General features: G+C 42.8%; 1 protein-coding gene across 2 annotated transcripts in view; it reads right to left on the bottom strand.

The window, feature by feature from the left end:
- The window catches only part of CPLX1 (complexin 1), a 159,860-nt gene that overhangs the window by 56,588 nt on the left and 87,119 nt on the right, over positions 1-16,153 (bottom strand). For both annotated transcript variants that reach the window (XM_067553376.1, XM_067553377.1), the window contains exon 3: positions 8,404-8,579. In XM_067553376.1, the coding sequence (XP_067409477.1) occupies positions 8,404-8,579 (176 nt within the window). The remainder of the gene's footprint in view (positions 1-8,403; positions 8,580-16,153) is intronic.

Here is a 16,153-nt window from a genome sequence, read left to right as displayed (position 1 = left end):
CAGATTTTTGTGGCTAAGCACCGGTTAAATATGCAAATACTTGAGTGAAGTGTTCAAGGCAAATTAATTACGTGATGTTGCATGTTAATTATCTCACATTAAGATCTAGACCTACAAATATAAACCTCAATTTCATTTTTTTTTTGGTGACTCATAGCCCAAACGTGATGTTGGCTCAAAAAGCCAGCATTATGGGAACCCTTTTCCACTGGAGAAAAAGAAGCCAGCAGGCTGCGCATTAGCACGAGTGGGTGGTATAGCGTTCAAAGAGCTTATCCAAATCTGATCATCCCACCTTCCAAGAGGTTCAAATCAACACAGTCTAGCATACCTCATGAGAGATGTGAAAATGATACAATCCTCATCAAGGTTCAAGGGTTTCATGCTTTTCCTGGGAAAGGGGAGTGAGTTTTTTGTTTCTGCCAGTGTTCGAGTTCTAAAATTCCAGAGATGGCAGAGAACTTTATTGCCTGTGGCTGAGATTCTCAAAACCAGCCAGGGCATTTTATTGTCTATTAAAATTAATGGCAATACTGGAAAAAGACAGGGACAGAAGTGTGTGTTACCACAAGAATATGCTTGTCTCAGAATCTGGAGTAGAACCCATGATTCTCGAGTCTCAGCATTCCTCTGTTGTCAGTGAATAGCTATGAAACCCAGTGGCAAAATATGTGTCCCATCCCCCACTAGTGGCTGGCTCCCAGAGAGAATGATAACCTACTATAGTTATCAGTTGCTCTTGCAGCTCAAGTGGAAGAGGTCTGTGCTGTGGATCTAAAGGGTCTAACCCTGCTAATGAGAAATGTCGGAGTTGATATAGTTTTACAAGACAGAATTTCTGTTTTTTCAATTTGCTTTTTTTAAAACACAGGAAATTACATTAAAATTACATTAAAAGAGATGAAGGATGCAAAGTCAAGCACTAAAAAGAAAGAAAGAACCAATAGCTAAGACCTTCTTGAATATTACATGTATATCCATGATGCACTTCATATTCTGTTTTTTTCCCCATAGTTCCAGTTTCACTGTGATTGTCAAAGACCTAGGTCACTTACTAACCTGAGAAACAAAAATGTAACACTGTCAAATAGTGGAAACTTCTTTCTGTGGCTGCTCAGTTCATTTCAGATTTCCCAGTACCATCCATCAGGATCTCATAGTAGTTATAGCAAGTCTTTGTCTCTTATCATCAAATCAATTTCTCTGTCAGGCAGAGTATTCTTCCCCCACAGTGGACTGATCAGATAAAAAGATGTCTGCTCTTTAAAGCTGCTCTTTAAAGACTTAATTCAAGTTTTCCAATTCTTCAGGGAACAGCTCCCTCTTTCAAAGGCAGGCAATTAGGGATTTTACTCAAGAGAAAAATGAAAAGATTGGAGTCCCTTATGTCCTCATCGTTCTTTTCACGCAAGCCATACATCTTCCTTACAACCAGGACACACAATCTTTTCAGTCAGATCCACCCCACGCATCTAGTGGAAAGTGCCTGAGCTGCTGTCAAATGGAGCTTCTTCATTTGACTTCAGTGAAGCTACTCTCGTTTGCACCGACTCAGGACTTGAACCCTTGCCCTTACAGAAGAGTCACTCAGGAGCACAGACATTTTCCAAGCAGTGTCGCTCCCCAAGACAGTCAGATCCAAACCGTCATAGGAGAATTCCCCTTGTCTGGATATTGTCTTTGCATTCGTTTTGCAATGCCTGTTGTTCCCAGGACGCACTGATTTACTGGTACACTGCCTGCATCATATCTGAGAATTTTATGGCCTCATCTAGATTGCCTTTGATTTACGTCAGGCTGCATTTCAAATTTCCTACTGTAAATATTGACCGAACATTTCACTTTACAGCAAGGTCTCTGTCCAGGCCCGGCTGCAGGGGCACTAAAGCAGCACAGTGAAAGAGGCAGTCCCAAAGGCCTCCTACCGAACAGGAGCAGTGAATGGGGGAGTTTTGTGAGGGAGTTCTCCTGGTGTAGGAGGAGGGACTACGTGACCCTTGGGGTGAGTTTGTGGTCTGTTAGTTTGTTTGTTCCGTGCTTGCTCGCTTGAAGTTTATAGTTGGTCCACGTGCTGAGAAGGCTGAGAGCTTCCTAATGATGCTCTAGCCTGCCATCCTTTTCTGGTTTTGTAGCCTCTCTAATAATCTTCCCAAGCAGTTCATGATCATCGTCACCATCGTGGCCCGGTAGCCAGTAGTATATTCCTGCTGCTCTCCTCTTATTATTCAAGCATGGAACTTCTATCCAAAGGAGTCTATCGTGCTGTTTGATTCATTTAAGGTTTTTACTACATTTGACTCTATGCTTTCGTTCACACATCGTGCCACTCCCTCACCAGTGCAACCTGCTTTGTCACTCCTATGTATTCTGTACCCTAGTTTTCCAATGTCCCATTGATTGTCATCATTTCACCAAGTTTCTGTGATGCCTGTTGCATCAATATCCTCATTTAATACCGGGCACTCAAGTTCAACCATCTTAGTATTTAGACTTCTCGCATTTGTATACAACCACTCATAAAATTTGTCAATAGTTAGTTACCTGCCTTCATGTGATATAATTGAATGGGACTTATTTCATTTGACTGTTTCTCTTCAGTTCCTACATGGACTTTATCAGCTTCTATCCTCTCCTCTTTACTATATTATCGAGAATCCCTTTTAATAACTCCTTCCATAAGGGATGTCTCTGTGTGAACTGTGTGCTCCTCCACTCCTCTTGGCTTTCTTCCAGCCCTTAGTTTAAAAACTCTTCTTAAAAACTTTAATTTTACGTGCCAGCCGTCTGGTTCCATTTTGGTTTAGATGGAGCCCATCCTTCCTGTGTAGGTTCCTCCTTTCCCAAAAGCTTTCCCAGTTCCTAATAAACCTAAACCTCTTCTCCCTACACCATTATCTCATCCATGCTTTGAGATTGCATAGACTTCCTGGCCCTGTGCAAGGAACTGGAAGCATTTCAGAGAATGCTACCATGGAGGTCCTGAACTTTAATCTCTTACCTAGCAGCCCCCAAGCCAGCCCCAATCTGTCCCCCAAGATCCTTCTACCACCTTCCTCTGTGTCATTGGTACCTACATGTACCACGACCACCAGCTCTCCCCAGCACTACACATAAGTCTGTCTAGATGTCTCGAGAGACCTGCAGCCTTCGCACCCAGCAGGCAAATCACCAAGCAGTTCTCCTGGTCATCACACACCCAGCTATCTGTGTTTCTAATAACTGAATCCCCCATTACTATTACCCGTCTCTTCCTAATAACTGTGGTCCCCTCCCCTGCAAGGGTACCCTCAGTGCGAGAGGATACCATGCCATCTGCTGGAAGGAGGGTCCCAACTATGGAATCATTTCCCTCCTTTCAAGCTGGATGTTCTCCTTCCCTGAGACTTTCATCCTTCTCAGCAGCACAGAGGCTGTCAGGCTGGCGATAGGACCATTCTACTGTATCCCTGAAAGTCATGTCTATGTACCTCTCTGTCTCCCTCAGCTCTTCCAGTTCAGTCACTCTGGTCTCAGAGGGCCAGAAGTTGCTTGCATCAAATGCACAATATCCAAACAGCCCACAAGGCAGATAATCAAACATGCTGAATACACTGGATAGCCCCCACTCTGCTGCTGGACTTCTACCTGCAATATTTTTACTCTTGTAGGGTTTTTTGTTTGTTATTTCTTTGTTTTTTAGGGGTGGTTGTTGGCCTAAGATTAGAGTATGTCTGTTAGGTGTACCTGGCTCTCATGCTCCTCCTTTAAACTCCCCTACCTCCTCTAGTCACTTATGAGCTGGCTTTTTAAACCCGTTCTCCCAAAGTTAGCCCCACTCCGTTGTCAAGGGATCATAAAGCCCCACCACCAGAGCATTTAACTTCAAAAAGGGGAACTACACAAAAATGAGGAAGCTAGTTAAATGGAAATTGAAAGGAACAGTCACAAGAGTGAAATGCCAGCAAACTCTATGGAAACTATTTAAAAACACCATTTCAGAGGCTCAAACTAAATGTATACCCCACAAAAAAATAAAAACAGTAAGGACCAAAAAAATGCCACCATGGCTAAGTAATAGAGTAAAAGAGGCCGTTAGAGGCAAAAAAGGCATCCTATAAAAATTGGAAGTAAAATGCTACTGAGGAAAATAGAAAGGAGCGCAAACTTTAGCAAATCAAGTGTAAAAGTATAAATAGGCAGGCTAAAAAAGAATTTGAAGAGTAACTAGCAAAAGACAAAACATTTTGCTGTTGGTTTTTGTAAGTACAACAGAAGCAGGAAGCCTGTGAAACACTAGAGGGAACACTACAGGATCAAGGTGCTAACGGAGCACGCAAGAAAGACAAAGCTGTTGCAGAGAAGCTAAATTCTTTGCATCGGTCTTCACTACAGAGGATGTGAGGAAGATTCCAGCAACTGAGCCATTCTTTTTAGGTGACAAATCTGAGGAACTGTCCCAGATTGAGGTGTAAATAGAAGAGGTTTTAGAACAAATTGATAAACTAAACAGTTATAAATCACCAGGACCAGATGGTATCCACCCCAAGAGTTCTGAAGGAACGTAAACATGAAACTGTAGAACCACTAACTGTGGTATGCAGCCTATTGCTTAAAGCAGCCTCTGTACCAGATGACTGGAGGGCAGCTAATGTGATCCCAATCTTTAAAAAAGGCTCCCGAAGCGATCCTGACAATTATAGGCCAGTAAGCCTAACTTCAGTACCAGGCAAATAGGTTGAAATTCTAGTATAGAACAGAGTTATCAGATACAGAGATGAACACAATATGATGGGGAAGATTCCCCAACAAACTCTTAGAATCCTTTGAGGGGTCAACAAGCCTGTGGACAAAGGTGACACTGTATTTAGACTTTCAAAAAGCCTTTGACAAGGTCCATCACCAAAGGCTCTTAAGCAGTCATGAGACAAAAGGGAAGGTCCTCAGATGAATCAGTGACTGCTTAAAAGGTGGGAGACAAAACATAGGAACAAATGGTCAGTTTTCACTATGGAGAGTGGTAAATAGCAGGGTCCCCCAAGGATCTGTACTGAGACAAGTGCTGGTCAACATATCCAGAAATTATCTGGAAAACAGTGAGGTGGCAATATTTGCACACAATACAAAATTGCTCAAGAGAATTAAGACCAAATCTGACTGCAAAGAGTTACAAAGGGATTTTACAAAACTGGGTGACAAAATGGCAGATGAAATTGAATGTTAATAAGTGCAAAATAACACAACATGGAAAACATAGTCCCAACTAAAGACACAAAATGATGGGGTCTAAATTAGCTGTTACCATTCAAGAAATATCTTGGAGTCATTGTGGATAGTGCTCTGAAAACATTTGCTCAATGTACAGCTACAGTCAAAAAAGCTAACAGAATGTGAGAATGATTAGGAAACAGATAGATAAGACAGGAAATATCATAACGCCTCTTTATAAATCTCTGGTACACCCACAACTGGAATACTATGTGCAGTTCTGGTCATTCCATCTCAAAAAAGACATATTAAATTGGGAAAAGTGCAGAGTAGGGCAAGAAAATCATTAGGGGTGTGGAACAGCTTCCATATGAAGAGAGAATAAAAAGACTGGGACTGTTGAAGCTTGGAAAAGAGACGACTAAGGAGGGATATGATAGAGGTCTATGGAATCATGAGTGCTGGCAAGAAAGTGAATAAGGAAGTGTTACTTACTTCCCCACATAGCACAAAAACCACGGGTCTCCCAATGAAATTAATCGGCAGCAGGTTTAAAACAAACAAACAAAAGGAAGTCCTTCTTCACACAGCGCCCATTCAACCTGTGGAACTCATTGCCAGGGGATGTTGTGAAGGCCAAACGTATAACAGGCTTAAAAAAGAACTAGATAAGTTAAGGGAGGATAGGTCCATCAATGGCTGTTAGCCAAGATGGTCTGGGATGCAACAACATGTTCTAGGTGTCCCTAAAGCTCTGATTGCCAGAAGCTGGGACTGGAAGACAGGGGATGGATCACTGACCACTATCAGAAGACAAGACACTGGGCTACATGGACCATTATTCTGACCCATTTGTTCACCCTTCACATGTTCTTATGCACGTGTGCTGTGCGTTCATTTCTCTCCTGCTAAGAATTTCATTATTCACTTTGTCCCCCTTATATTTAAAGCATCCCACTGGCACCGGCTAGAGTCCCAATCCAGCAAAGGACAGCTTCCTCTTCTTCCCCATTAACAAATGTTCTACCTACCACAATCATAAGAAGACAATCTCCTTTCAATAGCATTTTTCCTTAGAATTAAATCTCTCCATTTTCTTTTTATTATTGACCATTCTCCTCGAGAACTGGTATTTTAGCTAGACTCATGCTTGGGGCACCAGAACAACCTAACCTATCTATATATATAGCTTCCCTTTCCTGAATCTCCATGATCTATTTGGAATTGTTGACCCAATTTGGAGAAGATTTTTAGGATGTCTCAGGTCTTGAATCCAGGCCTGGTTGTTTCCAGACAGCCACTGTATCCTGGCCTCTACCCAATGTCTGCCAAAGCCTGGTGGGCCTCAGCCAAGGTACTATCCCCGGCAGCCTGACTGAAGGATTGCCTGGCTCCTCCAATTGGTCCAGCCACATTATTTAAGCCAGAATGAGGCACAGAAAGTTAGTCGGAGAAACGAGGTGATTACCTGTTGGTTGTATTGGACCCTGTATTCTACCCTGTTCCCGATTCCTGCTCTGTTCCTGGCTCACCCCTGCCTTCGCTCCTGCTCCACCATGATCCTGCTCCAGGCTTGATCCTTGCCTCTTCTCCTTTATGCCTGGCTTCCAACCATCAGTTACCTGTCCCGGCTCCAACTCTGGCCTCTGACCCTGACTCTGGCCTGATCCTCAGCTCTGGCATTTGGTATCTGACGTCAGCTCCAACCCACAGCTTCAATTACTGGTTCTGACTCTGACTTGACCCTAGCTCTGAAAATTGGCATTTGACTCTGGTGCCGACCATCAGCTTCATTCCACTACCGGGATGCCTGCTCTGCCCACTAGACCTGACTTCTGCTCTGATTACTAGGCCAGGCTGCCCACATCATAGTCCATAAGCATTTTCTTTATACCCAGCTCTTTGTGTTTTGTGCTAGGATTTAAATTCTCTCCATGTCTCTTCCAGAGGTCATCATAACCTACACAGAGGTAGATACTGGACAAGGACCAATTCTGACAGCCACACGAGAGAGCCCCGGTGTGACTGACGTTGTCCCAACATTGGTCACCTGAATATATTCTGAGAATTGGTCCAGTTTCCCCCCGCCCCCGCCCTCACCCCAGCCCCACGCACGATATGGTCTTGTCTGAAACTCAGCCCCTTCTTTCTTGGGATCTGCTGTTATCCTTTACCTCTGGACATGCAGCGCACGTCACAAAGCCCTCAGGAAGACTGTACTCATGAACTCCTCCAGACTACTGCCCAAGAGTCCTCTGCGGTCTGTTCGATTGCAGGACTTCTCCCGGCAGGACTTCCTGTTTCTCCTGCTATTTCTCCCATCTCCGAGAGCCACTCAGACATTTACATCTTGGAGTTGGTTCTAAATAGACCCTTTTGATCTGCTACAGAATTCCTCTACACCTCCACACAAGGTTCTAAGGGCTGATATGCCGCCACATCTGTTTCCAGTCCTGTTACATTACATCAATCCCTCTGGCAAAGCTCAGATTTCATTTTTTTCCCCAATCACTGTTTAAACTTCATTTAAAATCCTCATAATTTTTGTGTTACTTTATACATTAGACCTAACGCTGTGGTTGCTCTGCACCTGGATTTCCCATGAATATCTGTGCAAGGATGGCAAGACCAAAGTTTCCTGATATTTAACTCTTGCAGATGTTAAATGAATCTCTCTCGTTTTATAGTTCTGTTAGATTAATTGGCTTCCCAGTGACCAGTCTCATACTGACAAACATGGGAAGTAGAGATGAGTTGTCCCGCTTCATCCATAAGTATTTGGGACACCTTGGAAACAATGCATTGAACAACAGGAGATATTTGGACTTTCTTAGAAGAAAAACACACTGGATGATGGAATTTTGTATACAACAACTATGTGACATTGGAGACTCAAACAGTGCGAAGGTAGGGATGGGAAAGGTCATGATATGTTTCACTTATTTTTGTACCGATTAATGAGCAATGTACAAAATTCTGACAACTTTCTCAATACATCTTGAATTCCCATTTCAGCATCACAATGCTTTTCAACGCATGAGGCACGTTTAGCCAGGAGGAGGCTCAGGGCAAGAATGCAAGTTCAATGTAGCAAAGCACTTACCTAGTGCTACCTGATCACTCACCAAACTTGTTCCATAGCGATTCCATAAAATACCAGTTCACTGTTAGGAAGGACACACATAGGTTTGCATAGCGTGCTCTGAAAGCAACACCTACCTTGTCTCGAATCCCTTGTCGCATCACTTCTCTTTCAGCCTCCATCTTTGCATATTTGGCTTTCCTTTCCTCCTCTTCCTGCCTCAGGGCTTCCTGTCGTTCCTCTTCCTTCTTGGCAGCATCAGGATCTTTCTCTTCATCCCCACCCAACATCTTCCCCATGTCTTTGGTAGCCCCTAAAGAAATAACACAAGAAGGATACAAGCATGCACGTTAGGAAGAACAGGTTAAAGGACAGGTAAATACATGCCGGACCCTTCTTGTAGTACTGTGGTCACAATGGGGGTAATAGAGCTGCCCAGAGTATCATGGGATGGAGTCATGCCCCATCCCTCCCTTCTTTGCTGTTTTATCAGTAGGAATTCCCTCCCCTCCGACTCTGCTACACAATTGCATAAAGCAGCAAGTTCCCAGCCTGCAGTCCTGTGAGTAGAGAGGGGATTTCATTGCACTGAGTGGTCCCTTTACAAAACTTCTGTTCTTGCATGCATGTTCAGTAGCTAAAAGTAATGGTCCATCATACTTCCTCTCGATATGGAAAAGGTTCTCCAACAAACACAGGGAGGCGAGCCAAGCTCAGAGATAGATAGAGATCAGCACTTAGCAAAGGAACCACTAAAACACACCAAAAAATACACAGGCACGCTCTTGTGCAAGCCCCCAGCTTGCAGCCTGCGACTGTGTGTTCGACCCACTTAGCGTGGTCACCCAGCAGCTGTGAGATGGAGCATGGGAACGGGAGGAATGTAGACAGCCACATGTAAGTGCCTAGCTGATGTAAACATGACTAGCTCACAACCTTTGGCTGTGCGCTGCTGCAGCAGCACAGTTCCACACAACTCATTCAGTGTGTGAGTGCCAGCAGAGGTAACTAGCTGCTGTGCTGAGCGCTGGTGGCTCTTCCATCTAACTCATGCTGCAATGGAAATGGTACAAGAGCAGAGCGAGGCAAACCCTTTAGTATCCCAGCCTGAATGAGTGCTTTGACAGTCGTCGTGAGTGAGTACCGAGTCCCAGCGCAGTAACACCACATTACCATTCACAGACAAGCATTATCCATTTTTAGGGCTATATAACAGCTGAGATGCCATTGGCCTGGTCAAGGGACTCAGCAGAGTGACACCTCCTTAGAAGCAGCACCTGACAGATTTGTGCCAACGGCATCTTCATGAAGATCTGGAGGACGGGGTAGATTGCACCCTCAGCAAGTTTGCAGATGACACTAAGCAGGGGAGGGAGTGGGGAGTGCTAGATACTCTGGAAGGTAGGGATAGGATACGGAGTAACCTAAACACATTGGAGGATTGGGCCAAAAGAAATCTGATGAGGTTCAACAAGGACAAGTGCAGAGTCCTGCACTTTGGACGGAAGAATCCCATGCACTGCTACAGACTGGGGACCAACTGGCTAGGCAGCAGTTCTGCAGAAAAGGACCTGGGGGTTACAGTGGACAAGAAGCTGGATATGAGTCAGCAGTGTGCCCTGGTTGCCAAGAAGGCTAATGGCATATTGGGCTGTATTAGTAGGAGCATTGCCAGCAGATTGAGGGAAGTGATCATTCCCCTCTATTCGGCATTGGTGAGGCCGCATTTGGAGTAGTGTGTCCAGTTTTGCCCCTTCCCTCCTCCCCCCCACACACAAAAAGGATGTAGACAAGTTGGAGAGAGTCCAGCGAAGGGCAACGAAAATTATGAGGGGGCTGGAGCACAAGACTTATGAGGAGAGGCTGAGGGAACTGGGCTTGTTTAGTCTGCAGAAGAGAAGAATGAGGGGGGATTTGATAGCAGCCTTCAACTACCTGAAAGGGGGTTCCAGGGAGGATGGAGCTAGGCTGTTCTCAGTGGTAGCAGATGACAGAACTAGGAGCAACGGTCTCAAGTTGCAGTGGGGGAGGTCTAGGTTGGACATTAGGAAAAAGGTTTTCATTAGGAGGGTGGTGAAGCACTGGAATGGGTTACCTAGGGAGGTGGTGGAATCTCCATCCTTAGAGGTTCTTAAGGCCCAGCTTGACAAATGGTTTAATTCATGTACAGACACTGATAGCACCTCAATATCTTGACCTCTCATCCTGGGGGAAGTAGGAGAACCGGCTTTTATGGCCAACTCCTCTCCCTGTTGATTAAGAACATAAGAATGACCATACTGGGTCAGACCAATGGTCCATCTAGCCCAGTATCCTGTCTTCCGACAGTGGCCAATGCCAGGTGCTTCAGAGGGAATGAATAGAAAAGATAATCATCAAGTGATCCATCCCATCTCCCATTTCCAGCCTCAGGCAAACAGGAATCCCTGCCCATCTGGTTAATAGCCATTTATGAACCTATTCTCCATGAACTTATCTAGTTCTTTTTTTAGCCTTGTTATAGTCTTGGCCTTCACAACATCCTCTGGCAAGGAGTTCCATAGGTTGACTTTGCACTGTGAGAAGAAATAATTCCTTTTGTTTATTTCAACCCTGCTGCCTATTAATTTCATTTGGTGACCACTAGTTTGTTATGAGAAGGAGTAAAGAACACATCTTTATTTACTTTCTTCAAACTAGTCATGATTTTATAGACCTCTATCATGTCACCCCTTAGTCGTCTCTTTTCCAAGCTGAAAAGTCCCAGTCTTTGTAATCTCTCCTCATATGGAAGCTTTCCATACCCCTAATAATTTTTGTTGCCCTTTTCTGCACCTTTTCTTAAAAATTTTACTGACTTATTTATGCTTTGGGGACTTGGTGTAGGGGGGACTATGGCAAATGGTGGGTCTTGAGGACATTTGCAGGGGGAGGAAGTAGAAGAAATGTGTTAGAAATAATTTCTTAACAAAGAGAGATGGAAATTTCCACACAATAAAAATGGCACAAACTAGGAGGCGCACCTTGTCAGTGAGGAGGGGTTAAGTTGTGTTCCCAGTGCTCGTGTAGGCACAAGGTGAATGCACAATACTCACATCTGAGTGTGCAGAGGCACTTGTTTGCATTTTCACACCTGAAAATGGCTTGCAGAAGTTCCCACTTTTACCTACAGAGGACAATCTGCACATGCATTTGTGCGGTTTGCAGCGGTGGATGATGCCTGGCAAGGAGATGGCAAGGGTGCAACTTCCGGCGCTGGCTGGTTGCACGGTTGGAGAACAGGTCATAGCTATTTCTGAAAATTTGGCCTGAAAGTTCTGAAATACCTATGAGGTACTCGGAAACTGTGCTACCAGCTGGAGCCATAAACCTTAAGATCCACAAAAAGATGTTAACATTTTCCTTTACTTTACCTGAGAAGGAGCCTAAAAACTGGCTTTCTGATTATTCTATTTGTATCAGAGCCTTATTTAGAACTAACAGAAGGGACAATCTGATGTCTCAGAGTTTCTAAGTCACAGCATAATTTTGATCATCTGAACATCTGAAGCTAATCATAGAGTACTTTGATGGAGAGGAGCTGAAGAAGTCAAAGGGTCCCTTCCCTTTGCAACATGTATCTTCAGAACTGCCCTGGCTCTACACTTATTCGGCTTGATTTCACATCTAAGCCAGCTTTTTACATACCGCTGCAGAGAGACTTTTTTTTCAAGGCTTCAATGTTAGACTTCTTGTACTGCAGATAAAAGCTTTTCTCTATTTCATCAGTGTCTTCCTATTAAGTCACACACTATTCTTAAAAAGTATTCATTCAGTACCAGGAAGCTGAAGCTGCTGAAAAAGATTGTAGCGATAATTATGGGAACTGGTTTCTCTGTGGTGGGGCTGAAGGGGAATCTTCATTTACCATTTGCTCATTTGGCGGGAAACCCAGGGCCATATTTATTTTGAGACGTTGATGCACAAAGGGCTTTCTTATGCAAATGCCACTAAATAGGAAAAATATACAGAGGAATCAGTTATGTTTTCTTACCATAATACTTTTATTCCTGGCTTTTGTATATTGCCAAATTACCCACATGTTCCACAAATATCTCCAAACAATTCTTTCTGACTGTAGTGACACCGAGTTTCTCTGTTACCAAACCAAAGAGACACATATGCAGATAATACTCTTTTCAATTGCCTGGCAAAAATATACGTGACAATTTTCCAACCTCCCCTTAATTCTCAGGGATAAATGAAAACATAGGCCTCTGACTTCCTTGCCTTGCTCATGAGAAATCAACGGGGCTACTAGTGGAAGATGAGAAAGATTCAAGCAATAGTGTAAATCTAGTAACTCATCATTTGATGTAGCAAACAACTGTGGTAATCAGCAGATCTATATCTGCAGCTAAGCCTGGACATAAATCTAGGCCTGGATGCAGAGTCCATAAACGTATTTGTTTTAAAGAGATTAAACTGGTTTAAGTATGACATCTCCTCAACACAAACCATTAAAGGCGAGGAAATGCCAAGTTATGAGATACCTCTTCAGTCATACCCTGGTGCTAGCACAGAACATTTGCACTGGCAATGATAGACTCCACATCTTCATAAGGGACTCCCCTTCTACCTCCAAACACATAGGGAGTTGTGCTGTGAGGTAAGTGTGTAGTGTAACAGAAAACCTTACTGATTGATAGTCATTAGTAAGTTTCAGAAATTCTAAATCAAAACATTAAACCAGAAAAAAAAAAAAAAAGAAAGAAATCTAGGGCCAGATCCTCAGCTGGTGTAAACCAACCAGTTCCAACTCCTGGATTTTGTGTTTTGACAGAAATTGCAACTTCTTCCTATGCTGCGGTAGCTGATTTTCATAAATGATTGCTTGTAAACTAAGTTTGACATCCACAGATTTCCAGACTCGCAGTGTTCTCTAATGAAATTGCCATAGAAATTGTCTCTCTCATAGAAGTGGAAAATACTGTTAAATTTGTCTCATGTGGCAGCATTTAGATTGAATAGAAGGAAAAACTTGTGTCAGTGAGATCTATTAGGACTGTGGGAGAGGTTAGTGGTCTGGAGATACTTAACAAGCAGGTTTGAAAAAAAAAGGTTGGATTATCCTGTAGGGAACAGTTCTGAATTGGTCTCTGGAGGATGGACTCAAGGACCAAAAGAGATCTTTTCTATCTCTAAAATTTCTTATTCTTTGTGTTACGAGACATATTTTGTTTGCTGTCAATTCCCATATCTCATTGCATTTTCCTTCCTCTGCATAGATCAGACAAGAAGAACTGGCTTCCTCAGTCAGATTTTGGGTGGAGGCATCCCACTGATAAACAACATCAGCCTCATGTCTCAATTTTTCTCCTTGGGGTGATTCCTGGGGCTTTGTGATCTTTGGGAACGGCAGACGGGATTCTTGTTTTCTGACTGATCTACTTCATGACACAAGAGGGCTGCACTTTAAACAAGGAAATAGACAGTATTTTGCCATGTGCAGGGTTGTTGTAGCCATGTTGGTACCAGGATATTAGAGAGACAAGGTGGGGGAGATATCTTTTATTGGACCAACGTATGTTAGCGAGAAACCTAAACAGTGACATCTCTGTGTTTACTTATGCTAAATAATCTGTTCCACTTTGTAGTTAGCTGTGACACACTTAATATATTTCCTAGACCTGAAGAAGAGCTCTGGGTAAGCTCAACAGTTTTTCTTTTTCAGCAACAGAAGTTGGTCCAATAAAAGATATTATCTCACCTGCCTCGTGTCTCTAGTATTTTGCCATTTCATCTTGATGATAGAGATGAAAGCTCTGTATGTGTCCTCTGAGCAGATGATCTCATGCCACCTCTTGCTCTTCTAAACACATGTAGCATTGACAGCGCCTCTGTCTGTGACATCACTTCCTCCTTCTCTTTCTAATTTTGACTTCATCAAACATAACATAGGATTAGCCACACACTGTAAAGCCACTGGTCCTTTTATTGAAGTGTCCCAACTCTGGCAGTGGTCAGAGTGCTCCAGATTAAGACCAAAAAACAAAAAATTTCTCTCCAGAGTCAGAAATGTATTGTATCAGTTGACTGCAACAGAGAGAAAAGTTCCTTCTTTACCTTTCTATAGCTGCCTTATAACATGAGACTGCATTCTCATCCTCTTTGCATGCATAGCTATCCACTTTCATGATTCTAAGGAATGGTAGGAGGGAAAACCACAGAATAAAGATAATGGATTTCAAGAAGGCAGACTTTGGCAAACTCAGGGAGTTGGTAGGTAAGATCCCACAGAAAGCAAGTCTAAGGGGAAAAACAGTTTGAAGGAGTTGGCAGTTTTTCAAAGAGACATTATTTAGGCACAAGAGCAAACTATCCTACTGTTTAGGAAAGATAGGAAACATGGCAAGAGACCACTCCAGCTTAACCAGGAGATCTTTAGTGACCTGAAACTCCAAATACGAGTTCTACAAAATGTGGAAACTAGGTCAAATTATGAAGGATGAATACAAACAAACACCACAAGCATGTAGAGACAAAATTAGAAAGGCCAAGGCACAAAATGAGATTAAACTAGCTAGAGACAAAACGGGTAACAAAAAACCATTCTACAAATACATTAGAAGCAAGAGGAAGACCAAGGAGAGGCTAGGCCCAAAACTCAATGAGGGAGGAAAGACAATAACGGAAAATGTGGAAACAGCAGAAGCGCTAAATGACTGAGTTTCACTTTTCACCAAAAAGATTAGCAGCAAGCAGACCTATAACATAGTGAATACCAGTGAAAAATAGGTAGGATCTGATGCTAAAACAGGGAAAGAACAAGTTAAAAATTATTTAGACAAGTTGTCTTCAAGTTGGCAAGACCTGATTAAATCAATCCTAGACTACTCAAGGAGCAGACTGAGGATAAATCTGAGCCATTGGTGATTATCTTCAAAAACTCATGGAAGACAGGAGAGATACCAGAGGACTGAAAGAGGGAAAATATAGTGCCACTCTATAAAAAGGGGAATAAAGATGACCTGGGGAATTACAGACAAATCAGCTTAACTTCAGTACCTAGAAAGATAATGGAGGAAATAATCAAGCAATCAATTTGCAAACACCTAGAAGATAATAAGGTGATAAGTAACAGTCAACACGGATATGGCAAGAACAAATCATGTCAAATCAACCTAACAGATTTGGACCCAGTGCTGGAGCTAATTAGTAATTATTTAATCCAAATTAGTGTATTAAGACATAGTTTTCAGACCATTTGTCAGTGAAGTGGAGCAGAGCTTTTAAAATCTTTTAGAAACAAAACAAATGAAGATATTGTTCTGTGCAGGAACCCATCTCTCTACCAATGGCCACATCCTTCTGCAAAACAACTTTCTAAAAAGCTTTAACATGTAAACACAGTGGTCTAAATCCATCTCTCTTGTCACTCTGTTGGCGTCAGTGGAGTTGTGAAACAGGAGTTTGGGTCATTCTTTTAGCACTCATATTAGCCCCCGTGTCGTTATCATCTATCAAGTGAATGGGAAGAGGGAGCTAACAAGAGGCAGGTCTATTTAATCAGAAATCCCCTTTTGACTGAAGTGGTAAATACAGATTTACCAGTCCATCAGGTAAGTAATGTGTATTTTCCAAAGAAGTACCATATGCAAACTAAAATATGTATTTACCCATTAAGACTTAATGCTTCCAGAGGAACCATTATCATTTATCAAATAAATAATATACATACCAAAGCACATTAGCGATGCCTCCTTAATGTGCATACATCTGATGCCAAGTAAGAGCTCCCTTGAGGAATCATAGGAGTTCCTGGTCTTTTAGGTGCAACATAGGTCTCTGTGAAGGGATGTTATTCTTTTTGAAACGAGCAAAACCCCAAAGGAAATTCAAAACTCAAACCAGATGTGATATCCTTTA

The sequence above is a fragment of the Emydura macquarii genome, unplaced genomic scaffold (genome assembly GCF_026122565.2).
Source record: "Emydura macquarii macquarii isolate MOO-44397 ecotype Brisbane River unplaced genomic scaffold, CSIRO-AGI_Emac_v2 contig_1451, whole genome shotgun sequence".
In the NCBI taxonomy this organism is placed as follows: domain Eukaryota; kingdom Metazoa; phylum Chordata; order Testudines; family Chelidae; genus Emydura; species Emydura macquarii.
This window is presented reverse-complemented; position numbering and strand designations above follow the sequence as displayed.